The sequence below is a fragment of the Ictalurus punctatus genome, chromosome 10 (genome assembly GCF_001660625.3).
Source record: "Ictalurus punctatus breed USDA103 chromosome 10, Coco_2.0, whole genome shotgun sequence".
NCBI lineage: Eukaryota > Metazoa > Chordata > Actinopteri > Siluriformes > Ictaluridae > Ictalurus > Ictalurus punctatus.
In genome coordinates, this window is record NC_030425.2 from 17,445,751 (window position 1) to 17,472,333 (window position 26,583).

The following is a 26,583-nucleotide window of genomic DNA, read 5'->3' on the forward strand; positions in this document are numbered from 1 at the left end:
ATACAACGTAAACATAATCTATCATTTCACCTTCTTCGAGCGGACTGGCCTCGGACCAGAGCCTGGATTTTGGTTACAGAGGCTCGCCGGTTCTGGTATTTGGCTCTCTGTTTGAATCCACGCCATGCTGCCTGAATAAGAGTTGCTGCTCGACCACGTCTCTCGCGGCAGTCACGCCACGAGCGCTACACCAAAATATACACACACTTAGACACAGATACACACTTTTCATGTTGCAAGATACAGAGTATATGCACTGCTGAGGTGAATTTACCTGAAGAACGATGGCTGCCTGTCTCATCTGAAGGAACTCCCTTCTCTGCAACTTATCTCGGAACCAGCGCTGCAGGAAAACGATTTTGTGCATGACGTCTTTGTGGAGAGTATCATGAAGCTTTTGCCTTTCCAGCTCTTTGAGATACACCTAAAAAAATGAAAGAAGCAGAAGCTCACCAAAAAAATGCAGTAAGGATTGGTAATGTAGCAAAAATTATCACATCTACTTCACATGATATGAATCACAATATATGTGTTTGCTCACAAATTCTCAGCAATACAGAAGTGTTGCATTTATATATTTTTAAAAAACGATAAAATTTTAAAGATCAAGTAAAATATGAACATCAAATCAGCTACTTCTAATCAGTTCATAATAAACACAATATCTCAAATTTACTGCGACATAATATTTCACAATATTGATATATCTTCTCATCACCCAGCTCTACAGTGCAGGACCTCACAGTGTAAGCAAAGGGACAATACCAAATATTACTTTTTTGCTATAAAGTGGAATAATATTTTAACACTGGATCCAGCAACAAATGATATGTTTCCATAAAGTGAAACAGCTCTCATTAATGCCTTATAATAATAATAATAATAATTTTAAAAAATAGCTTTATATTTAACATAAGCTAGTTCAGTCTGAGGAGAAACATTTACAGCTAGTCAGGATCTAATACCTATTCAAGCTAAAATAATTTTTAAATAAACAGAGCTCGGGTTTGTACTGCAACCTTCTCCAAACATATGATCCAGTATTATTTATGAACAGAAAGTCCTGAGTCGAAAGGTTTCCTGGTTAGTTTTGTCTTGCACATTTTGTTTCATTTCTGAACAGCCTGATGGTGGAGGACAGACAGGAAGCTGACCTTAGTTTTGCCTATCTGGTACGTCTTTGGGTCGAGGTCGAGGTTCTTTAGCAGAGTCGAGATTTCTTCTGGAGAAGACGCATCTTTTGGCAGCAACACGCGAAACTGCTCAAGGAACTCCTGTGACAGGAACACACAAGCATACATTTCTAGTGAACACAGTATAAAAGTACACTCACACAAGTATCAATGTTATATATTATGTTATATATATATATATATACATATACATATATATATATATATATATATATATATATATATATATATATATATATATATATATATATATAACTATATAACTATATATATATATATATAACTATATATATATATACATATATATATATATATATATATATATATATATATATAGTTATATATATATAGTTATATATATATATATATAGTTATATATATATATATATATGTATATATATATATATATGTATATGTATATATATAACTATATATATATATATATATATATATATATATATATATATATATATATATATATATATATATATATATATATATATATATATAGTTATATAGTTATATATATATATATATATATATATATATATATATATATATATATATATATATATATAAAATGATATATATGAGTATGTAGTGGCATACCTGGAAGGTGTATTTGGCACCGTATCCGGACCTCCTGATGCGCACGGTCTCAAGCATGCCCGTGTAACGTAGCTGTTGTAGGATCAGTGCCTCGTCAAAACACATCTCCTTCTGCTCTCACACACACACACACACACACACACTTATTTAGCATGGTACAAGTTCACTAGTACAAAAATCACATGGTACAAGTACAAAATCACTAGTTATTATTATACTTATGCCTGGTGTATTATTCTATTTGTCCTGGTACATTTATTGCTTTTGCGCTAACTGGGCATCAACAGGAGGAGTTTACTGACACTTCCTGGTTGCTGGCACTTGGACTCCTATTAAGATTTTTTTTTTTTTTTTTTAAAAACCCGGCCACACAGTTTATTCATGGTTTCCAGATCGGTGTATTTTTGACCAATGAAAGAGTTTTAAAGGATGTTTTCAATCCTACACGTGCTTTTTTACTTTACTTAATCGTGTGCAGTGTGAAATCAAACCAAACAGCATCCCAAAAATATCTGAGACTGTGGGAAAGTGCACTTCTGTGCCCTCAGAGTTGTACAACTGTAAACAAAATAATTAAATAATTTTAAGAGTATTAATATTAGCATTTATTAGTATTACCAGATATACACTCGTATATCTGGTAAATAAGTACATCGTGTATCTAGGTATCTAACTATCTCCAGAGTAAGCTTCATGCGTGAGTGTGTGTGTAAGAACAAAGGATGCAGCACCTTTTCAGCATTTGAGCGCAGACAGCGGATGAAGAAGGGTTCAGCCTTCGCCAGAGTTTCCAGCAGCTTACTGAGAGAAGTCTATAGGAGAAAACAAACCTTATTGCTCATTTCTACCCCCCCCCCCCCCTTTTTAAAAAAAAAAAAATCAGCAGTGTTACATAACACACATACAGATTGACCTAAAGTTCAGGTTAAATTCATATATACAGCATCAATTTCTGTCAGAACTGTTAATAATAAATGAAAGAGATTCAAGTATGTAGAAGCTAGCTTGTTTTGTGTTTGCGACCTGATAAAATCTTTCACGTGGTCAAATTGACATTTTTGACTTTATATAGCTCTGAAAATTGAAAGATATGTTACGCATTTCAAAGTCCCCCAAAAGTGAAGAAAATAGAAATATGCATTTAAAGACTTTATTCCAATTCCACTGAAAGACCACCTGCCTACCTGTACATCTATAAACTTATTAAATGGAAAAACAACATTACTGTCAAATAGTAAATAAGAGTTTCTCACTTTCATGATCAGTATAATCCACATCAGTAAAGGCACTTGCAACTTTTAAACATGAGCCTCATTGTCATCTCTTCACACCAATGATCTCTTTTCATGCTAACATCATGGTGAAATAATCACAGATTCATTCGCTCACTTCTGTGCTGTTGGATCAATTTAAACATCTGTACAGAGTGAGTGAGTGCTCCTCTCTGTTTTTATGATGTGATGGCACAGGAGCATGGCACACATTTTTGATTACAAACTGAATTCGTTAGACTTATGTCAGTTTGCTATGACTCCAAAAATCTGAGAAAATTAAATTGAGAGAAAATAACAATTAGTTAGCAATGTTTTAGACATCTTCAGTCACACCGTCTCCTCACACAACATGATCTTTGCAAGCAGATGCTGAGACAAGTTTGGAAAGTAAACCATTTCCATGTCTAATTGGTAAATAACTGTGTTTTCTTAAAATAGACAGTTAGAATATACTATTGCAAAATGTTTTGCATCATTTTTTCCCAGAATTCAGGTACGAGCCAGTGGATTTTTGCAGACTGACACACATTCACTGTTTCCACAAGATTTAATCCTGGGTGAAAGGTGTGTGTGTGTGTATGCTGGTGCATGTTTGGTGGGCGGAGCTGCACCTGGAACTGAGCACTGATGCTCGGGGGCCTCTTCTTCTTGTGCAGGTGAAGGAGAGACTTGGTAGTGCGGTCATGAAGGCCAACAATGAACTTCAGTGAGCGTGAGTCCAGCAGGTTCTGCACAACACGTGTATGTTCAGATATCGAGCAATGGATACAACATTGCCAAAACTTTCACACGACCAATTCACCCTCAACAGAAACAGAACTGTGTATTATATATTATATTATATTATATTATATTATATATATATATATATATATATATATATATATATATATATATATATATATATATATACACACACACACACACACATACATACATACACACACATATATACACATACACACACATTTATATAAATAAAAAAGTAATAATATAATAATTTATTTTAAAAAAAATTATAAAAAAAAAAAAAAAAAAAAGAGGAGTGACTCGACTTTACCTTCGGAATCAGCTGCTTGTGCTTGGTGTTCTTGTTCTTCCTGTAAATGATGAATAGAGTGCTTGAGCATGTGCTGGGACCAGGCTTAGGGGGTTAGTACGTCGTTATTGTGAGTCATGCACTGGCAAGAGTGATTAAAGGTGGCATTTAAAGCAGAGTGAATGAGAGAGGAGGAGGAGAATGATAAAGGAATGAGAAGAGAAAATGATGGATCATCTCTTTTCTCTTGAAGACAAATGTTATACTATTTAGCTGAATCATTTTTAAAAAATGCTTGATTGTAAAGAGAGAGGATTCACGTTTGATGCACCTTGACTGTTTCAGCTATTAGGGGTTTAACAACTCACTATTAATGTGTATTCTTGGGCCACTGTACGGTTGGTATTGGAGTTACTGAAAACTTTCTGTCGCTAATAAAATGACACTAGAATACAGAGTGAACTTATCCTCCACAGTCAGGAGAAATAAGTATTCAGACACTTTTGGCTTTGTTATTTAAGGCCTAGCATGGTGATGAATAAATCACCTGATCTGAAGCCCATTAAAATCTTATGGAGGATTTTGAAACTGCAAGTCCATCAGAGGGACCCCCAGAACCTTGAAGAATTGAAAATTACTTGCCAAGAGAAATGGGCCAACACTGAACAACAATGCTGCGAGGAAAAAAAAAAAAAAGGAAAGGAAAAAGGGTAATTATTTCTTATAATTGCTAACAGTGGGTTTGCAACAAAGTACTAATTTGAATTTGTGGTGCCAGAATCAATTAAAATTTTAAACACACGTTTATGAACATACTTTTTTGTTCACATTTATAAGCAAGTCAAAAACTAGTGTGTAAATTTTGAAGTGGATATATGCACTGGAAGTATATTAAATAACAAAAGCAGAAGTGTCCAAAAATGTATTTCCCCCTCACTGTATCCACTACATCTGGGTCTGTGTGATAACTACTGAGAAAATAACCAAATCCTGTTCAGAACTCAATTCATTTACATGTGGGTTGAATGAACAGAAAGCTCTGTGTCTAATAAATAGCCAAAGTTGTATTGTACACATTGAAATTATACTCATGAAATAAATCTGTACTGAGAGGAGTCCAGGGAATTAATAAAAAATAAAATTTATTTTTTTTAAAAATTCAAGAACCCCTGCTTTAGAGAAAAGCAGGTTCGTTTAGCTAGATCATGCAGCAGGTTAGCAACTGAGCCTAGCAGTTATGTCACATAAGGGAGGGGGGTATTTGTAAGCTAGAACACAAACAAGCACGGCAGGCAAAAACAGTTCAAGAGAGCCTAATGAAGCTTAGCTCAAGGCTCGTAAATGCTGCATTCTTCTACCTGGCGCAGCTGGGCACAAATTAGTGCCAAACATGTTAGGAGGGCCTATTAAAGCAGCACGGGTTCAGGAGCATTCACTATAAATCTGACTTTTACAATTTAAGTCAACTCTAAGCTTAGCCAAGAAAAGAATGTCATTCGCTATAAGATATGAGACTAGGGTCAGGGGTCAACATTTACGGTGTCTCTCTGGACCGACTCACTGAAGAAGGTGGCGTGGGAAGCGCAGGCGACCCCAGGACTGAAGCAGCTTACGTGGGTCTTCGCCATCCAACTGCAAGTCCTTAATGGAGCTGATAATTTGAGCATGCATGTCGCTGATTCACAAATAGAGATGGGAAGGTGTAGATGGAATGAGGTAGGGTGTGGTAAAAAGGACAGAAACCCAACAGTTAATGATGCACCTCTGGAAAGGAAAGGTTCCTCCACCAAATACACCAAAGGGCACACAGTCTGCATATATTACATCTCACACACACACACACACAAACACACACACACACACCATGGTAGTAGATGGAGAACCACAGGAAGCTTGAATTCTAATCACAACGATGCCATGAAGGCTCACCATCGTGTCCTGCTTGCCTGTGACTCACATCTGCAACCACAATGTTGAACTCGGGGCTCTTAAATCAGGAGCATGGTTGTGCTGTTACAAAACCATGCCGTTGTGAGTGCAGGGGAAAAACAGTGACGTGAGGAAGTCCATGCAGGTGCAAATCTCATGATACTGGCGTTAACTGGTGCTGTTTGATTGCCTCCATGTGGTCCATGCACTTATAAAACCTACCACACAGCTCAGGAGGTCAAACAGGATGTGCTGGCAGAGGAGACTACGGGACATCACCTTGATAAACCACTAGCCTGTTTTTATTCACTAATATTGGCTTTACTAACGACATAAAAAGGAGACCAGGCTTAAGACTCTGCTTTTAATTGACTGCTATCTCACAATTGAATTAGACTTTAAAAACGTGCATTACCATAAATATCATGGATCTGGTTTACTAACCAATAGACTACAGTGAGAAACTGGATTGCTTATTAACAGAGCATGCATTAACTTCAAGAGAGAGAGAGGAAGAAAAAAAAAAAAAAAAAAAAAAAGAGAGGCTGGTGAGGAAATGACTGTTTACAGTTGCTGTAACATAAGTGAGAACAGGAATTAACTTGTTTCATGGAAGCTCCACAACATTACACGTAACTATAGATGGATAAAAGTATATCGTAAAAGTTTGCAAATCGCAGTGATATAAGAGGAAGACAACACTCGAGGACATGCTGTAGGAAAATAATCAGCTTTGGGGTGGTAACAGTAACTCTGCTTCATTATACCACTCGGTCATTGATCACTTTCCTACAACAGCATAGAGCACCGTGTTCCAATGTTCTTCTGCCATTTCTCCAAGCAAAGCATGCAGAAAACTTGATAAAGAAACTATTCTTAAAATTTGTGCACTTGTTTGCAGCTGTTCTGATTCACAGTAGCACCATGTGCTCCTCTTATAACGAAACCACACAACAGATTCAAGTTTACACAAATGTTTCACTCTTACAGTTGCAATCAACATTATTCAAAAAAACCCATTGCAAATCAGGTTTATTGACAATTTACAGACTTTCAGCTGTTTGCTATGAACAAATCAAACAAAAATAATTTAAATCATTAAAAACACAACAAATGCTTCAAGTGGTTTCCCCAAATCCAACTGAAAATGCAACTTATAATAACTTCTCCAGTCTCAAAATTATTCAGCCCCTTCATAGCAAGCATCTTTAGTATTTAGTAGAGCACGCTTTTGCTGTTATGACCTGCTGCAAACGAGATGCGAAGCCAGACACCAGCTTCTGGCAGCGTTCCTGAGGAATCTTAGCCCATTCCTCATGAGCAATGACCTCCAGTTCAGTAATATTCTCGAGTTTGCATGCTGCAACCCCTAACCCTCACCGGAGGGTTTTTCACAACTTGCCTTCTCAGAAATCTGGTTGCAGCTGTTGATAGCTTCCTTTTCCTGCCCCTAGCCAGTTCAGGTATTTCATGTGTTCCAGCTCAAGCACAACCGGTGCAACTAATGAAGCCCTCAATTAGTTACATCAGGTGTGCTGAGACAACAGCTGTTTTACATATTTGTGCTGTTGTGAGGGATGTTATTAAGGGGGTTGAATAAATTTGAGACTGGAGAAGTCATTATAAGTTGCAATTTCAGTTGAATCTGGGGAAACCACTTAAAGTATTCGTTGTGTTGAACTATTTCAATTGCTTTTGTAGGACAGCTGAAAGTCTGAAAACTTTGACAATAAACCTGATTTGCAATGGGGGTTGAAAAATTTTGATAGCAACAGTATATGTAGCTGTGCACTCAGAGGCTTATGTAGAATTTATCTGGCCCTGTGCTCTCACGGTTTGTACAAGTCATCAATAACAACGAAAAAGCCGAGCCTTATTCGGGCAAAGTATTTAGCATCATTATTCACTCAACAGAATATATTTGGTGCATCTGTAATAAAGATAGATTAAGCTTCATTGAAATAGTAAGACTAGCACAAATAGCTCCATGTCCCAGTCCTTCCCACTGCAGCCAGCTCCTCCTGACAGACCCCCAGCTGTGCTATATCTCCTCCACTTACTTTTTACTCTCATAACTAGCAAAGATGTCCTCAAAAGCCTCTAGGGGGCGCTCCTCTGAGAGATCAAAAGAGAAATCGAGCATAGAAGCCTGGCTGTAAAGGAGAAACACAGAATGGACTCAGGGAGGTAGATCTGTGACCAATGTATTCTTCTAACCCACAGGAGGAAGAAAAATGGAGTCAGACAGGAAACACCAGGAGAAGCACTGAAGGCAATAAACAATACATTAGCGTCTTAACAGTATCGGTTTGGCATCATAATATAAAATGTAAAGTACATATATGAGTGTGGGGAAAAAAAAAGAAAAAAAAAAGGGAGCTACGTTGGGGTAGACTTGTGAGAACCTGCCTGTAGTGCGCCTCCGGGAGGTGAGACAGGTCATATGATCACCACACAAAAAGCAAAGGACAGGAAGAGATCATGTTCCTCACAGCCCTTCCTGCTTTCTCTTTCTCTTGTCTTTATCCATAGATAATCTTAGTTTAAGCCTTACCGATACATCCTCTCGATGGGCGTGTTGGACCTCTGCAGCTCTCCCAGTGGAACTCTTGAAACTGGTCTAACCACACCTGCATGGAAAAACACACAAATATATGCCACATGCATAGAAACATTTGATTTCTATTGAAACAAATTCAAGTCTCGCCGAATTCCTGACTCAAACAATACCTCCTTCTGTTTATTTTGTTCTCAGTCTGCTCGTTTTAATCATCTCAAATCCAGACGTGCGTCACACACCACACTCTTTAAATGTGCAGGCTAAAAATAAACCTCGGATTTTTCGCACTAATCTGCTTCTGATCTTAAAAAGCTAAACTCTACAGGACGTACCAGAAGTTTTGGCGGCCCAGCGGCGTCCGGCTTCGTTGAAGGCAGCAAGGGCACGGATGGCGGCACGGAGGATGCCCCAGCGGAACATGGCCACCGGGTCCATCCCAATCAGCTGGCGCACGTAGGCCCGATCGCTGCTGCGCAACAGGGCCACGATGTCCGGCCGCATGTGGTCCGTATTCTTCTCCCGGAAATCCTGCCAGGATTCAAATATACGAATTGACAAACATGCCAGGGTGGAACAAGTAGATGAGTACAAAAGTTGGAAAATACTGGCTATTTTATCCAAGAACTAAAACACATGGGGGAGTGGTGTTAAGGAAAATAATCAATAAGTTACTGTTACCACCTGAAGTTGATTGTTCCTGTATAACAATGTGACCCGAAGTATTTTATTTCTCTTACACCACAACATTATGCCAAGAATACAATTATTAATTTTTTGATAATAAATGACAAGTAATCATTTTTATCCATTCGTAGTTCTACTGAATGTCGTGGAATGTCAACAAATAAAAGGTATCACTTATCGTCCCCTTACCAGCCTCTACTTTTCCTCTCTTGAAGTTAATAATAATAATAATAATAATAATAATAATTTTTTTAAAAAGCACAGCTCTTCATGTTACTGAGGAACTGCAAAGAGTTAAAAACTCTGGAGACTCCTTCCTTATATATAGAAAACTTCACCATATCAATGATTACACACATATTTAATCTGTTTATGTGCTGCATCTGCTGTACAAGCTCCTGGGAATGAGCTGTTACTATATTAAAAATAAATAAATAAATAAATAAATAAAAGATAACAGAAGATAAACCTGTGATTTGTAGCCACACTCATGCCAGAGCTGCTGTTATAGAAATTTCTCAACATCCCATGTTAGTCAACCCTAGTGGACCGTTTTTTATTACCAACATTATTATTATGTTATACTATGCACGCATGTACCATCAACACAACTAAATTCTATGATATTGAAACACTAAAAATCATCCAAGAAGGAAAGATGCTCACAATTACAGCAACACTGAGCGGCATTCGAGTACCAGACATTTTAAAGGCCATATTAGTTGTGGATGTTACCTTGATCTGGTACTTGACCTTCCCAGCAAAATGGCGGATGACGAAGGCAGGCTCCATCACAGGCGTGGGCACAAAGTAGTGGTTTCTCTCGTGCTGCTGCTTAAATTTGGCCAGCAAGGTTATATCTGTGGCATGGGGAAAACTGCAGAGACAAAAAATAAAAGAAGTACACCAAAAACAGACACACAAATGAGAAATGCAGAGAAAAAATATCTTTCTCTAAAGTAAAGAGCATGCAACATAGCTTGTATGTGCAGTTTATAGTATAACATGTATGTTAATAACAGGGGTGGACTAATAAGTAGCCCTGTCACCTGGGACAAAATTTCATGTCCAGGCTATTTTTTTTTTCGATTCGTATTTGTCCACCTCTGAGTAAGCAAGGTAGAGATGGTGGTTTGATATCCTAGTCTTACTTGCTCTCCTCGTCCAGTAAATAGAGGAGTCCGGTAGGTTTCTTGTTGATGAGGTGAATGCAGCCCACGTTATCAGTGTAGTCGATGTTGTGCCACGTGATGCCCTCGGCCTGATACTCCTCCTGCCCATGCAAAACACAACCAAAATGACTAAATGTACTAGACTTGTCATACATGGAACAGAGCTCAATTATGAGCAGCACAGAACTCAAAAATCACACCCGAGTGTTGGTGTTAAAAGGTGGCGTGTGGTCTGACCTGCTCCAGTGTGAAGATGTGCTGGTTAAAGTAATATTGCAACTGTTCATTAGCATAGTTAATGCAGAACTGTTCGAAGCTGTTGGTCTCAAAGTCCTCAAAGCCAAAGATGTCCAGAACGCCTATGGACAAACACTGCAAGCAGAAAATAGATATAAAAGTATAGGGTCAAATGTATGAGCAAGCATTCGGAAGCATACTGAAGTCCTCTGGTCGCAAGAAATATTAATGCAGATTGAGAATTCATGAATAATTATTACTGCTGATTTGATATTTTAATCATAACACTGACAATCACTCTTCTATCTCATTATTATTATTATTATTTTTAGTAGTAGCAGTAGTAGTGATGATGATAGTAGTACTACTATAATTTTTAGAGGCACAATATTTGCCAGTTATTTTTCCTACCATATGTGGCAAATCATCTAATGGATATGAATTTCTAGTAGTACTTACACCAATTCAGTCCATCAATGGTGAAGTATTTGCATTTATGTTCTATTCCTCAGGAAAAAGTTAAATTTGGACTAAAAGTGTGGGGTTTCCCCCCCATTCTAGAATATGCTGAGACACCTTTATATAAAATGTCTTATTATATATTTAAGAATATATATATATATATATATATATATATATATATATATATATATATATATATATATATATATATATATATATATATATATATATATATATATAAAATGTTTAAAAAAAAAAAAAAAACCCCACACATGCACACACTTTAGATTAGAAGCCAGTTTGGCAAACACTACTGTAAAACATCTTTAGGCTATGAATAAAGGCTTGCATAACGACCAACGTACGCTCTCCAACCATTTTTTATTTATTTGACGTGAACTTTAACAGAAGCTCTTGACCTTCATGCTTTTATACACTGCACCACTGCCACATATGTGGGTGATTGAATAATTACAGGAATGAGCAGGTTTACAAGTGTTCCTATTATTTTTTATTATATTGTTATATTTTATTTGTTAAAACAAACGCATATTACATAATTGATTTCAAAGTTTCATATAATTAAAAAAACCAAATACATCAGGTGGGGAGGCAAAGCACCATCTTGTCTAGAGTGGCAAAATGCCTGAGGCAGGGCTGCTCATGCACTACAGCTGGAAATAGTCCCACTCATGCTCCCTTTGCTGCAGTTTAAGCCCAAACGGTACGGTTATATCTACAGTATTTACTTCTTTGAATGAAGGGGGGGGACCCCCACCACATCTTACAACCAAAGTTTGTACATTATTACAGTTACTGTGAAAGCCCTAGCTATAATGAGTCATTTTATCCACTGAAAAAAAGCTTCCAGTCTAATGGAGAACAGTGTAACAACGTCTCACCGGAACAGATTCCTCCATGTCCTTCTTATTGAGCAGCGCATGATTGATGCGTAGGACAATCCAATCAAACAGGGCACTGTACAGAGACTTAGCCATAGAGTCTCGTGCTGTGATCGCCTGAAGAGGAGACAAAAACTGTTAGCAAGTAATCTGCAAGGGTTTTCAGTCATGCAGTTTCCTCTGAATCTCTCACTAAGGTACATAATCTGCTTTTGTATTTTTATGAGGAATAAAGCACTGAGAGAGTGAAGTCTACCAATTGAGTGGCTTTACATGCTTAAAAAACAAGCTATTTTTTCCATAAAGAGTATGTGACATTGAAGACATGACCTGCTGTACCTCACTATGGCTGTAGGGAAGGATCAGCTTATCATTGACAGTAACCGTTTTCCTCTTTGTTAGTGCCTCGACTAGCAGCTCTTCTTTGACCTGCAACACAAACACACACACACACACACACACACACACACACACACACACAAACTTCAGAACTATTCAGAACTTCCTGAAACTTCAGATGTAAACTGTTAGATTTCATCAACTGTGTGAACTGATGCATTAAACAACACTCTGGCAATTGCAAAGAGGAAAAAATTCCTGAGAAGAGGAACTTAATCTAAGACCAAATTAAAAAACAAAAAAACATTTAAACAAAAAAAAGGTTGTTTCTTCGTGGACGCAACATGATACTCTTTTTTTTTTTTTGCTCGTACAACATTGTTACAAGTAGTAATACTGCCATCATGATTACATATTTCTGCTTAATCCTAATCTAATTTAAACTTAAAGAGGAATTCCTATAACGGATTCTCGCTGTTTACCTTGAGAAGTTCTGAGAGGTTAGTGAGCACCTCAGGTGGTCCCACCTCCAGTCCCTCGTCCCTGCCTGTGGCTTTCTTGCTGTAGGTGACGTTGCCCAGGTACAAAATGGCCGATAACACCGAGAATATCCTGAAAGAGTCATTAAACATAATTACAGCACAGTGTTATGATGTTCTCGATTCAGACTGGTCTGAGGGTGTTGATTAATTTTCTAACATTAGGTCTGACAGTAGTGCAACTGCAATCAGTGGCTTACATTAACGTGCTCGTTATAATGCACTGTCGTTATTACAGCAACAGCTCAATAACAGGGACTTGTACAGCAGACACTACATAAACTAAAATCATTCAACTACAATTTAAAATAAATATGCAGCCAATGATATGGTGTTATTTCCGTTAAAGATGTGTTTAACATTTATGGAAGGAGTCTCCAGTTTCGGTGCTTTGTAACAAAGTTTTCTGACTCTTCAGCACAGAGGAGTTTACACTCTGTTGGTTCTCTGTCAAATTAAAAGCTGCATTTTTTGTCTTATTAACTTGACAAAAGAAAAAAGAAAGGCAGGCTGGCGAGGGAATGAATGTTTAAAGCCGTTAATAATGTGAGTGAGAAAAGTAACTACTCAAATGTATCTAAGGGATAAAAAGCACATTTCATTCTTAAATAAACAAAAAGTAAACATTCTAATTGTTGACAAATTGCTGCAGTATAAGAAGAAGAAAATCCCTTAAAAGACATGCGGTTACATTAGGAAGAATAACTCTGTTCTCACACATCACCTTATTGTTGATTATTTTCCTATAACTGCACAACGCTGAGTGTTTTATTCCTTACATAATTCACTCTGCTTCAGAGATGTACATCCTCTTTAGCCAACATAAACTATGAATCAACATGTGCAGGGTGTGAGCAACAAACGGTATGAGCTACTTAAAGCAGTGACTCAGTGCTGCTCAGCTCCACAGTCATTTGTTTACTTCTGAAGGAACGCTTAAAGCAAATAAGCTTAAAGGAAGTTTTCCACCCGGTTCAAATGCCAATACGTACATGATGTCCAGAATTTGCTCCTCTAATTTGGCACTGGACCTACACGGTTAATACAGCTAACAAATCACCAATTCGAACCATATTCAGGTCTACATGGACATCACCAAGCCACACAGTTGTGGTTAAGGACATAGTGGGACTTCCTGTACTCTATAAACATAAACTTCACCATGTAGCTGAAATCTGGGAAATGAGTGTCTGTGCTCGTTACAGGGTTCATACAGCGGTTTCAAACTAATTGCACTACATTTGTTTTGAAGGAGTGCACTGGGCATTCACAGAATGTTGTCTCATTTTCCAACCAGGGACATTTTTACCCTTTCTGGGAAGCACAAATTATTATTCCATCGTTCAGACAAGTAATATAAATTAAGTGCATGCCTCAGAAGGTTATCCTGGAGATTTCATTTTGTGCTGTCTTTATCCCAGATGACAGTGACCGTCTTTGCAGAAACAAAACGCAAGGTCACATTCCTCCTGTAATCCTAACTGTAATCCCTAACCCACAAGATGCTCTATAAAACTGACCACCACTACACTGTCTCACACTCAGGACTTTTGGTTAGATTCAGCCCAGATAGGAGGAGCTGAATCGGAACCAAGGTCACCCCGTGGACTTTTGGTTCTGCAGTGAGGGATACAAAAAATAAAAACGCAACAACTAATTTCAGTCACTATCGGAAAACTCCGATAGTACTTCAGAACCTAAAATTGCTTCCACAACATTTAATGCAACTATAAACGAATAAAAATGCAACATGTAATTCAATAATAAATCAAAGTTGTAATTGCTGTGGTAAAAGAGGAATAAAAACCTTTTGGGACGAGCTGTTACAGGATTATTATACTCACTGTTTCTTGGTGGCAGGAAGGAAGCCCACCATCTCCATGGCCTGCTGCAGGCGCTCAAAGTCGTGCCGAAGGTCGTCTGCATCCTCTATGGTAAAGTTTTGCTGTTGGAAATGAGAAAAAGAAATACAGCAGGTTCTGGACTAACTGTGGTGAAAATCCATAGTGACATCCTTCACATTAAGAACAGGATTAGAACAACTAGATTAATATTAGGGAAGGTCGGCCAATCAGGTAGAACGGTAACAGGAGATTTTTTTCCATTTGAATTCTGATGAGTACACAGAGATGCGTACTGTGGCAGGCTCTCTGGTTCAGAGGGACGGCCTTACACTTTCTCCTGTTTATGCTAGCTGATCATTAAGACGACAGAATCTAGCACTCTCCTCTGAACATGTTCAGCTGAATTAAGAGACTGCACAAGCAGCCAGGATGTGACGACTCACTTTACAGGAAGCACGTTAGCCCTGAAATCCCAGATTGGTATAAGAGAATGGCTAGAACTCTTTCCTAGACTAGACTAGAGGTCAGGGTTTCTCAACATTTTTCGGAAAAACGTTTGCGTATGTTTAGTAAATATAACCTGCAACTATTTGTAAATATTATAAACACGTTATCGCTGTACCTGGTCACATAATGGTTGTTAATCCAATAGTCTTTTCACTTCTATGCTCTGCGGCAGTTAGAACTTTCACAAAGTTTAGATTTCCACAGATTATGCAGTGTGTTTGCTGCTGCAGAAGAGTTGCAGCAGTTATCTCCCATGTGCTGTTTATACAGCATGAATACTGTTAACATTGCTTACTTTCATTTTAAACAGCCCTTGTAAGAAGACAGTGTTGGACACAGCCCTGCTGTGATCTAACTGGAGAAAAAAACAAAAAAAACCCTGCGACCCCATCCGTGTCTCACACGACCCTAATGCATTTACGAAATGATTAATACATAAAGCAATAGAAATACAGCATCAATGCGTAGTGCATCGCTTTACACCACATCAGTTACATAAACACCACTCTGAAAGACTATAAAGCCCATTTTAACCCGTGCTCACCTGCTTGAGGTAGCTGTAGTTCTCTGGCTGCAGGAGCTTGTACTCCTTGCGTTCCTCCTCAGATGCTCCCACGAGCAGGTAATAAAACACATGGTAGTTTCTACGTGTGAGACAAAATGGCAGGTCAGATAGTGAGATAAGCACATTCTGGCTCCAATTTAATCAGCTGTGTTTATATTACACCCATCAGGAATTGTTTTTCCAAACTACTGTGGGAATCTCACCTAGTTCTCACATTCTATAAATTAGCTCAACACTGATACAGATGGCTGCTTAAAAAACAGCAAAAAACAAAACAAAACAATACTAGCATGATACTTGTAAAATCAAATAATAAAAAAAAAAAAAAGACACCTTTGAAGCTAGGTTATATAAAGGATTATATGGTATGAACACAGGCCATTTATTTACCTTTCATTTTTTTCTCTGGACACCAAGCGGGATTTCTCCAGCAGGTACTTCTCGACCACTGCCCTGCAAAAGCAGAGAACCAGTGATTTACATAATCCTTGTCTTCCTTGCTGCATGTGGTGATTGATTATGAATCAAGCCTGCTGGCTGTCAATTGTCAATAGGAGTCAAGGGTGTGAGAGCCTTTTGGTCAATGGCACAGTTAAGGCAGATGGCCTGAACAATAGTGCAAACCAAACAAAGACTCAAGTCGAAGTGATGCGAACATGAGGTCCAGAGCAGCGCTATTCTAACACAGAGACCCGAAATAAAGAGCTACACTGATTATTCAAGCGCAGAGATGATCATTGAGCATATAAGAATAAACAGGAAAACATTTGACATGGTTGTAAGTCATATTTAGAGATCTACAAGCCTCAGAATAAGTGACGCAAAACACATACTGTATAAATAAAAACAAACAAACCAACAACAACAAAAAACACAGTCTCAGGCTTTAACAAAAGCAACAGACTTACTGAGTGCTCATCAATGGAGTGGGGATGACTGCATGGGGCTGCATTCAGCCAAAGAACAATGAAGTGCGTGAAAGCATCCTCTCAAGCTGCCAGCTTTGTTATCGGTTTTATTGAGCCTCCTTGGTTGCCGTACCCGTACTGGTACAGCCCTGCTTTTGTTTGGCGCTGAGCACGTGCGCCGCACACAGCGCCAGCTGCGCATAATGTTGGTCCAACCGAGACTTTTTGTCAAAAGACTCAGAAATGAGACAAAAGCGCCCGTTTCACCCAGAGTGACCCGTTTTTCCCTCTGCAATAAAAGCAGCTTGCACCGAGTCTGAAATTGGATCTAATCTCTGTCTGACTCTATGCAAGTGTGTTTAATTATCGCTGTCTCTGTTCGGATGGAAAAAACGAGAGCGCAGCAGCAGAAAGCCCAAAAAAAGAAACCACTAGTGACTAAAAAAAATGAGCAATTCTGTTGACTTTGGCAAAGGCTTCCCGTTTAATGGTTACATTAATACGGTTTTGTGAGTTCACCTCTAAAACATTGCATATTGGTATCTGATACATTGACAAAGTGATCATTAGAGCTGTGCCATGCGTCGGTTAACTGAGTCACAGCTGTTTCATGCAAATCACAGTAAGACACCGGCATTCCCACATATGATCGTAGCTGAACTTTTAAACATACTGGTCAATGTGTTACGCCGTCTTTAAACCCTTGATAAACTCCCAGAAGTTCCTGCGTACAAATTGTGATTACAACATGGTGTGTGTTTAAGTGGTTTTGATCACAATGTATGGACCGGACCGCATGAAGAAACAAATAGACGGCATGAGAAAATGGTTCCCTTTTTTTTTTCTTCCATTTTTGTATCATCAACGACAAGGAGTTTATTTTTGCCTTGAAGAACTGAACAATTAACACCACTCATTGTTGGTGTCGCATTTATATCGGTAACCGTCGTTGACACTTTTTTTGTCGTTATCGACACGCCTAGAAAGAGTTCCTGAATTGTAATTATAAAATAGTAGTGGCAGTTAAGTGCATACACACAATGATATTTCCGCCAGGATATAAAGGCAGCGATATCCTGTGTTACTACCATTTATTGTACCTAGCACCGAGTGCTGTTCAGACATCATGCCTAGCGGACACCAAAAAAAATATCCTATGGTCATAAAGAGCAAAGGTGATGCAATGAGCATGACACGTTTTCAAAGTTGTTGTTTTTTTTACCCTTAAGAAACAAGGGTTGATCTTAATGAAATCTCCTACTGCGCATGAACCTATTCACACATTCTGATGTGTACTATGACTTTTCTAAGAGCTGAATCAAGTTTAAGCTGTAAAGGAGCTGATTTATAAATTCTCACAATCATGAGTAGAAGACGCGGTGATTGTCCTAATACTGTCTAAAACAAAGACCAGAACATTACTGCTATCATACGGATGTTATCAGAAAGATGAGAAACAGCACGGTTGGTTCAATCTAAGCGGAACCATCACCACTGCAGAGTCTAGGACAGTTCCTTATTTCTAGTCATGCACATTCTCATAGGGTTGAGAGAGGAAATGACACATGATTTTGCTCTGACGTGCATAATAACCACACAAGCGGTGCAAAACCATCTTTTCCCATGCTGTTCTGCTTCATGTGTTGTGAGCCAGTGTAGAGTTTAGTTCTGACCTTATTCGAACACATCTGGCTCGAATAGACACACGCTGAAGAATTAGACAGAGTGCTTAACTGAACATGAGTGAATGTGCTGCTATTGACTTCACACATTTGAACACACTGCAAAATAGATTCGACAAACTCACCCCCTGACTACTCCGCTCTCCAAGTAGTTGACTTGTATGAACTTCCCGAAGCGGCTGGAGTTGTTGTTGTGGGCGGTCTTTGCGTTGCCAAATGCCTAAACAAACAGATGTAAGGGTGTGTGAGAAAAAGGAGTGGATCATATTTCTAGGAAAATACTGTGCAAGGAGAATAAGCCCGTTCACATTTCTGTCAATTTCAGAGATTATGAGAACCTTTATTTATTTTTAAACACAGTCCTCGGTATCGAGTGATATCCGTTACATACATGCTCTCAGTACCTGAGGTTATCCTTTGCACATTTCCACTATTAAGCTATGCAGAAAATGAGAAGATTTGGTGGAAAAATTACGCTCAACCAGAAAAATGGTGACCAATCAGATTCAAGATTTCCACAAACACTTAACATATCTGTCAGAATAAATATGAAATACCTCGAACACAATAACTTTTTTTTTCCCCCAATCAACAACAGTAACAATGAAAGCTAATCAAAGCCACAGAGTGTGATAAATGATTACCCTAAAAATAAAGCACAAAAATAAGCGAGCAACACAATGTTCTAATCAAGATCGTCTGTGCTACTGAGAAAGGGCAGATAGGGAGATTCACACAAGATATTATCTTCTTTAATCTTTTTCTGCTAATTAAATCTCACCTGTTATGTGTACAAGTGTTTCTTTTTGCATCACAGGGTGTTAACTGTTTACTAATCAAGGAGTAAACAACATGTCAGAAATAAAAACTCTTAAAAAAAAAAAAGGTCATAAAATGAGATGACTTCAAAAGACTAAACAGCATACAGGCATGTTAAAATGTGGCTTTAAATCAGGGTTCCTGCTTATGCACCAAGCAGCACAAAGTTTGACAAGACTCCTCATTAATTCTCAGCCAATCATCAAAATAAAAAACAACAAAATTGGAACTAGGCATTAGACTGAGTGTCACATGTTGGTAATTTAGTTTCTGGCCTAATTTTATTATTTATTTATTTATTTCGGGGGATACACAGGCCGAGTTCGCATACACTTCCTCGGCTGTGTGAGGCTGGAGAAGCTAGGAAGAGACAGCATATGCCGGAGGTGCTCATGGGGCCCTATTTGTGTGTGTGTGTGTGTGTGTGTGTGTGTGTGTGTGTGTGTGTGTGTGTGTGTGTGTGTGTGTGTGTGTGGTGGGGGGGGGGGGGGGGGGGGGGCAGGCAGTGACATCGAGTCAGGGTGTGATTAATGAGGCACTCTGCGCTCCAGGACTCCCCCATTTAATGCCAACCTCAGCCAGCGGGCTTAAAGGCATGAATAGTGCTCACTGTTTACCGAGCACAAGAAACTAAATGCAAAAAGGACAAAGTGACCCGGGCGCATCCCAAATAGACCGCCATTTTGAGGAGAGGCCATAAATACACGGATTAAGATTCCACGCACTGAGCCCTCAACCTGGGCCTCGGAGCCAAGAAAAGATACTCTACATCTCAAACGTGTACAGGGTCAGACTTTAAATGAACATGAGGAACTGCTGTAACATGTATAGAATACGTTTGAATACTGATGGTTTATAATAAAAATAAAAATAAAAACCTTCTCACTGATGTCAAGCTTGTGAACGAGAGTTTCATGTTGCGATTCCCCACTTTCAAAAAATGTGAAAAATTTGATGGATTTCATTACAGTTGCTGCAAACATAAATTATTTAACATGAAGGAATAAATAAATAAATAAATAAATAAATAAATAAAGCTATACATAATTAATGTAAACCATTTTAAAGATTCAGTACAAAACTAATTTGCTGCCATGATCACTAGCAGAACCCAGTCAACTGCATTTTTTCAAACTGCTGATCATCAGTGGACTACTAAACCCTCCTGGGCCTCTCATCTGGCCTGGGCCTGCTTCCCTGGTTGTCCCGGCCTATTGTCAGGAGATCAAGAGTTTGAACCCGAGCGATGCCACAGCCTTCCCTGGCCTGGTGCCAAGTGAGCAAAACTGGCATGCTCTCTGGGAGAGAGGGACATACTCTCTCTCCACTGTCAGTCACAGTCACACTAGCCAATCACAGGTGACTGTGAGCGCATGTATGCAAAAGAGGGTGGATAACGCTTTCCTCCGAGCATGTTACGCTGCATGAGGAGCAGTTCGTGAAAGATGTGCTTGGTTGGCTTCACGTCTCTCGAAGGAAGCACGTGTTAGCCTTCACCCTCCCTAGTTGGTAACTGTTGTATGATCAAGGAGAGTTGGGTGGAAATTGGCAGATGACCAATCTGGGGACCAAAAGATATGGATATCCATTTGTAAAGCGTTGACTAATTTTATCTACCCGAGGTTAAGCTAGAGAATGCTGGAATTTCATTTCTCATTTACATTTTGAGTAAATTCTGTCAGCAGTCTGAAACAAAACAGGCCTAGTCAGACTTCAGAATGTGGCAGAGACAAATTTTTCAGATACTAACATGTCCTAGCACACTGGTTGGTGATTGGCTGTAAGACAAAAGGGGGTATGAGGAAATGGCTATGCTTGCCAGAAAGTAAATGCTTCTTTTTCATTTTGCAACACCCATAGAAATGAAGAGGAAAAAGGGTGCATAAATACCAAGAGTAAAGACTGATTTCGGTAGTACAGAATAAACAATAGGACTGTCTGACTTTGTCTTGGATCTTCATTAGCTGTAGATCTCCTTAATTAACCAGAACCTGAAAATGTCAAATGGAAATTTAACATCTACATCTGAACATACTTGCTTCTTTTTCCTGTACTCCATTTGCTTTGGGTCGCTTGTCTTACTTCTGTGGTTATCTCTCTTAAACAGCCTTTGGCTATGGAAACATGCTAAGCTAAACTTATTATTGGATCTATATAACAGTGGAACAACTGACTGCTGAAGCCAAAAGAAAGGCCAGTTTGGGGTATAATCTAAAACTACAAATAGACTTCATGTCCCCACTTGGAAATCCACTCCAGCTATCCACAAATACAATGTAACACTCAGGAACAAAGGTCCCATTATCAAATAGAAGCAATAAGCAGAGAGCTGTCTTGCCTGCAAATAACACTAGGAGGAATTCACATGATCATTAACTATAGCTCTTTTTATATTCAGTCTTGAAGTTCAGTCACAATCGCACATCTTCATCGCGATCTCATCTACGCCAATCTGAGGCGGGCTGTGTGACTTCTTTCTCTTCTAGAAATTCCCCAACATTAGCCCTGAGGTCAATGCATCAGTGATGAACACTATTAGTGTTCCCGCCTACAGGCGATAATTAAACTGGTTATGTGCTAACAGGGCTGTACACTTAGTCATTTAGATGGTGCAAACATGCTTTGAATTCAATAGTAGAGTTTTAGGATCCAAAAATAAATATTACACAAGAATGGCATTTAGTAAAGAGCAGTTTCAGTGCCCTCACAACAGCTTCATTTTATTTTGCATATACATGCCAAAAACGATATGCACGCAAACGGTCCATCACCTACGGTTAAGGAAACAGATGCGTAAACTTTTCGGTTAGAGATAGATTAGGGTGAAAGACACTAGAAGTGGTGCTGAGAGACAAACAGGGTAAGGTATCTTTAGATATAGCCTTTCATACCGTTTTCAGCATTTCCCCCCACCATTCAAGCTATTCTGACTCAGAAAATACAGGTAAATCAACCGCTAGTTGTAGAGGAATTAAAAACAGCTCTACTGGATGCCCTGTGCCAAGTCGATCAAACAAGTAAAGAATAAAACACTTCGTGTCGTGCTGTTACAGGAAAATATTCAAACAACGGGGTGTTTGCTTTAACAGCATATCCACAAGTGTTTTATTCCTTATAGACCAGAGAAATTTGCCAACGACTACAATTTTTTAAATAAATAAATAAATAAATAAATAATAATAATAATAATAATAGAACAGCAGATCATAGTTTTTATCCATTTAATGTTGTAGAATGTCCTTGAAACAAGTTAGTTCCTGTTCGTACTTATATTACAGAAGCTATAAACAGTCGTTCCCTCATCAGCCTCTCTTTTAAAGTTTAAAAAAAAAAAAAAAAAAAAAAAAAGTCTGGGACATAAATCTCGGAAGCATTCATGATACCATCCAGCAACAACTAGATGAATAGTTGTAGGTGTGGGGTAGCTGGAAATAGAAACATATCTACATGTTCTCAGCTGCTTCTGTGTCCTGAATTTGCCTACATTTACCAAAAACAATCAAAAGGCTACAGTAACGTTGGTGTTTTGCATATTCTCCCACATGGACACACTCAAGGTCATGCCTTACACATGACCAAATATAGTGGAAACACATAGATACAATGGCTTCATTTTTGTTTTTTTTAAATGAATTTTAAAAAAAAAAAAAAAAAAAAAGTTTTTTAAAAATTCTGGGGACTTCCTGAGGAACAATGCATCTTTGAGCCATTAAGGAGAGATGAATAGCAGTTACCACTTCCTGTTGCACAAAAGGAGTTATGCTTCCTGTTGGATCAGACCCCGAACTGTAGGAAGTGTCTGCCCGCATTGAACGTCGGGCCGTGGCAGAAAATAAAGCACTACTCTACAATTTATAAGCTCACTGTGTTCCATTTATTTGAGAGGCACTGCAGAAATAGGTCACAAAAATCATTCATATATTTTTATATGAATCACAAAATACTGCTGCATGTAAAATGACACAAAAGCCTTATTTATTTATGTGCTCTGACAGAAAGGGGAGAAAGAAAAAAAAAAAAAAGCTATCGGCATGTTGAAATGACCATGTTTTTCTGGATGTTATTCTCCTCCAGACAGTTGTGAAAGGCATGTAGAGACCATAATAAAAGCAGACCTCTAGCAGCGAAATACTGAATAAAGAGGAACTTGTCTAACCTGTCTGTACACTGCTTTGGGATCTGTGGGTGGCTCTTTTTTAACTTGGAAAGATTCCTGAAAACTGTAGCTGCAACAATCAGACCAGGGTTGCAGTGATCGAATGACTGATTTCCAGCTCACATCTAGAAGACTGTACAAAAACCAAGTCTTCACAATAACTATGTGGATGCAGAAGGAGGGATTTAAAAAGAAATAGTTCCTTGTGAGTTTATTTCTTAAGCCAAAATAAACTTTGAACCGATTACTTGCAGTCCCAAGCAGTCCCAAGAAACAACATGTCCAGTTTCCACCAATAACAAGTGAATGTGAAAGATAATCCGATAAATATCTTGCATAAATTATCTGCCATGATTTGACCTTTAACAAAGGTTTGCTTTGAGGCCCAGCCAGATGGCCATGCAGTTCTGATTGGCTGAGGACTTGGCAGTCATTAGCTCGATTAGCGAGCTACAACAGAAGGTCATTGAGGACAGAGAGAGAGAGAGAGAGAGAGAGAGAGAGAGAGAGAGAGAGAGAGAGAGAGAGAGAGAGATGGGCTTCAGAAAGACTCAAATATTCCTTATGGAGTCTTTATATAAACTGACTTTAGCAGTACTGCAGATTTCAGTGCATTGATCACAGTGGATTGTGGTTCTATACTCTTAGAAATGGAATAAACCACTAATTATCATGCTGTCATAGGAAAATAATAAACAATGTGGTGGTGTGATGAAGTGGAGTTCCTGAAACCACCCTCAAGTTGATTATTTTCCTATAACAGCATGTCCCAGTGTGTTTTATTTCCCTTAGACCACAGCAACTTGACCCCCATTACATTTCTTTATTTATTAAATAATACCATTGTTATTATCCATTTATAGTTATGTTTCATGAAACAAGTTAGTTCCTGTTTCTCTCTCTCAAAAAAAAAAAAAAAAAAAAAAAAAAAAAAAAAAAAAAAAAAAAAAAACCATGGTTCTGAGAAATCTGAAACTCCACTGTCCTGAAGATTTCAGAAAACTTCAAGTTACGGCATTAATGCTGTCACTGACGCTGGAGACTCCTTCCTGAACATGTCAAAACCTCACTATATGGATGATTGTTAAATACAGGGCTTCTGAAGATTTCAACTTTACATTTAAGACTTTTTAAGACCATTATGAATACAATTTAAGACCTATTTCACGTCCTAGATCCAAACACTGTCCAGGTCACTTACCGGAGTTGCAGGAGTTAATGCTGTTAGTGCAGAGTGGATCGCACTGGGGCCAGACTGTGGTGATGCTCCCAATGTGGATACAGAACAATAACTTCCTATGTGACTCTAAAGCCTTTACACCCAAAGTTCCTAATTTAAGCATCTTCTTACACAACACGCAGAGCGGGCACTTATTTCCAGGGATTTCAGGACAGAGTAACAGATTGTGTCATCAGTTGGCATGGCCTATTTTGAGAATCTGCATAGGTCAACGATCATGCACAGTTTGGGAAGAAAAGCCATTTGCTGCAGATAGTTGTCTGTGATCATGGGGTTTTACATTAATTCTGATATATCTTCAGATACCTGATTTACATGATCGCAGGGGTTTTCAGTTTGAAAAATATTGTTATGAAATGCTTGTTTCACTTAAGTTTAAAGTCTTACTGACTTAATGACATCAATTCTATCATGTGTCCTAATACGCAAGACTAAAAACCTGCCGTGAACACGCTTAATTCTTTTTAACCTCAGTATCGTTTCCACTGCTGTTGCCCCATTATAAAAAACAAACTCATCTACGTTTTCATACTCAACTTTATTGACACAAAGAGTAAAGTTGACAGTTTGAAGAACTAGTTAGTTCAGCATTACAGGATTTAAAAATAAACAATATGTGTAATAAAAAAAAAATGGTTTCCAATATGACTGTTTTGTTCTTCATCTTACATCGCTGATCCTGGGAATGCCGGAGCCAAAAATAAAATAATTATTTATTTTATATATATATATATATATATATATATATATATATATATATATATATATATATATATATATATATATATATATATATATATATATATATATATATATATATATATATAAAAAATTTTTTAAAAAGTATTATGCGCATCCTCTGTGGCCTGTAGTTTTTGGGTTTTTTTTGGTAAGGGGGTGTCTTTGCCACAGGTCTAGAAAGCCCCATTTAACGTCATGGTACTGAAACCCCTTGAATTTAATGAATGCCCAATGTGCAGCAGGCTTCAAATTCATTATTTTCGACAGGCACTAAACCAAGCACTAAATGCCCTGTTCTCAAGACAGATCTCACTGAACTGACACTGGCGCACGTTAGTAAATTTAACAGAAACCATTTTAATTGATTACTTCTAGAAGTAGCTATTTATTGATGGGAGGCGCCACATTAGCCCACACACACACCACATCACGACGCACTGGGCTGCACAGTATGCGCGAGTGACTATTGGGTCTGCTTTGTAACTGTGTGATCAATACAAATTTTTCCCAAAACCACATTTACAAGCGAGACCGTTGTTTAGAACTTTTTAAAAGTAACGTTAACTTCATAATCCAAACAATTTAAGACCTGTCAAAATCATACAAGACACATACTTAAGCTCGGATTATTGGATTTTAGACTTTTTAAGAACCCAGGGAAATCCTGTAAATTACTTCTGTTTAACAATGTAAATCTTTTTTTTTTTCTACAAACCAGCACGTTCATATAAACTGCACTAATGTCAGAGCTGTTATAAGAACAATAATCAACAACTTCTGACCAATCAGAATCCAGAATTCAACAGTGCTATTGTGTCCATCAGTAGTGTGTCATACCTGAACCCTCTCACAGTCACTCCATGGTGTAGTACTTGTCTAGTGATAATTTATATATTATTAACATGTACCATGAAAACTGTGCTTTTGAATTGAATGCTTATCATATTATCATAACCACTAAACCAAAGTGCTACAAAAAAAAAAGTCTCTAAACTGGCTCGTTTCTGCAGGCCGCTGCATGTACAGTCTTGTTTTATAACCGCTGTGTCTGCACCATGATTTTGTGCCGACTCAGGGGAAAAAAGTTTTCTAAATAGTTTGTTTATTACCTCAGCAAACAGAGACTGACATCACATTCGCTCAAATTCCAAATATTTCCACTGTCCTGAAGATTGGGCCTTT

The 26,583-nt window shown here is 38.2% G+C and overlaps 1 protein-coding gene across 15 annotated transcripts in view; it reads right to left on the reverse strand.

Annotated features, from left to right (window-relative positions):
* LOC108270880 (unconventional myosin-IXb) overlaps positions 1 to 26,583 on the reverse strand; it is a 68,704-nt gene that overhangs the window by 17,021 nt on the left and 25,100 nt on the right. For 11 of the 15 annotated variants that reach the window (XM_017477847.3, XM_017477846.3, XM_017477852.3 and 8 more), the window contains exons 3-23: positions 18,571 to 18,665; positions 16,246 to 16,308; positions 15,835 to 15,934; positions 14,784 to 14,884; positions 12,883 to 13,012; positions 12,401 to 12,490; positions 12,062 to 12,178; positions 10,698 to 10,832; positions 10,440 to 10,561; positions 10,024 to 10,165; positions 8,937 to 9,132; positions 8,599 to 8,674; positions 8,105 to 8,197; positions 5,677 to 5,790; positions 4,137 to 4,176; positions 3,688 to 3,804; positions 2,534 to 2,614; positions 1,803 to 1,913; positions 1,155 to 1,274; positions 275 to 424; positions 31 to 185 (exon numbers count right to left, since the gene is read on the reverse strand). In XM_017477847.3, the coding sequence (XP_017333336.1) occupies positions 31 to 185; positions 275 to 424; positions 1,155 to 1,274; positions 1,803 to 1,913; positions 2,534 to 2,614; positions 3,688 to 3,804; positions 4,137 to 4,176; positions 5,677 to 5,790; positions 8,105 to 8,197; positions 8,599 to 8,674; positions 8,937 to 9,132; positions 10,024 to 10,165; positions 10,440 to 10,561; positions 10,698 to 10,832; positions 12,062 to 12,178; positions 12,401 to 12,490; positions 12,883 to 13,012; positions 14,784 to 14,884; positions 15,835 to 15,934; positions 16,246 to 16,308; positions 18,571 to 18,665 (2,348 nt within the window). The remainder of the gene's footprint in view (positions 1 to 30; positions 186 to 274; positions 425 to 1,154; positions 1,275 to 1,802; positions 1,914 to 2,533; positions 2,615 to 3,687; positions 3,805 to 4,136; positions 4,177 to 5,676; positions 5,791 to 8,104; positions 8,198 to 8,598; positions 8,675 to 8,936; positions 9,133 to 10,023; positions 10,166 to 10,439; positions 10,562 to 10,697; positions 10,833 to 12,061; positions 12,179 to 12,400; positions 12,491 to 12,882; positions 13,013 to 14,783; positions 14,885 to 15,834; positions 15,935 to 16,245; positions 16,309 to 18,570; positions 18,666 to 26,583) is intronic. The other 4 variants (XM_053683190.1, XM_017477851.3, XM_017477849.3 and 1 more) reach the window with 3 other exon arrangements.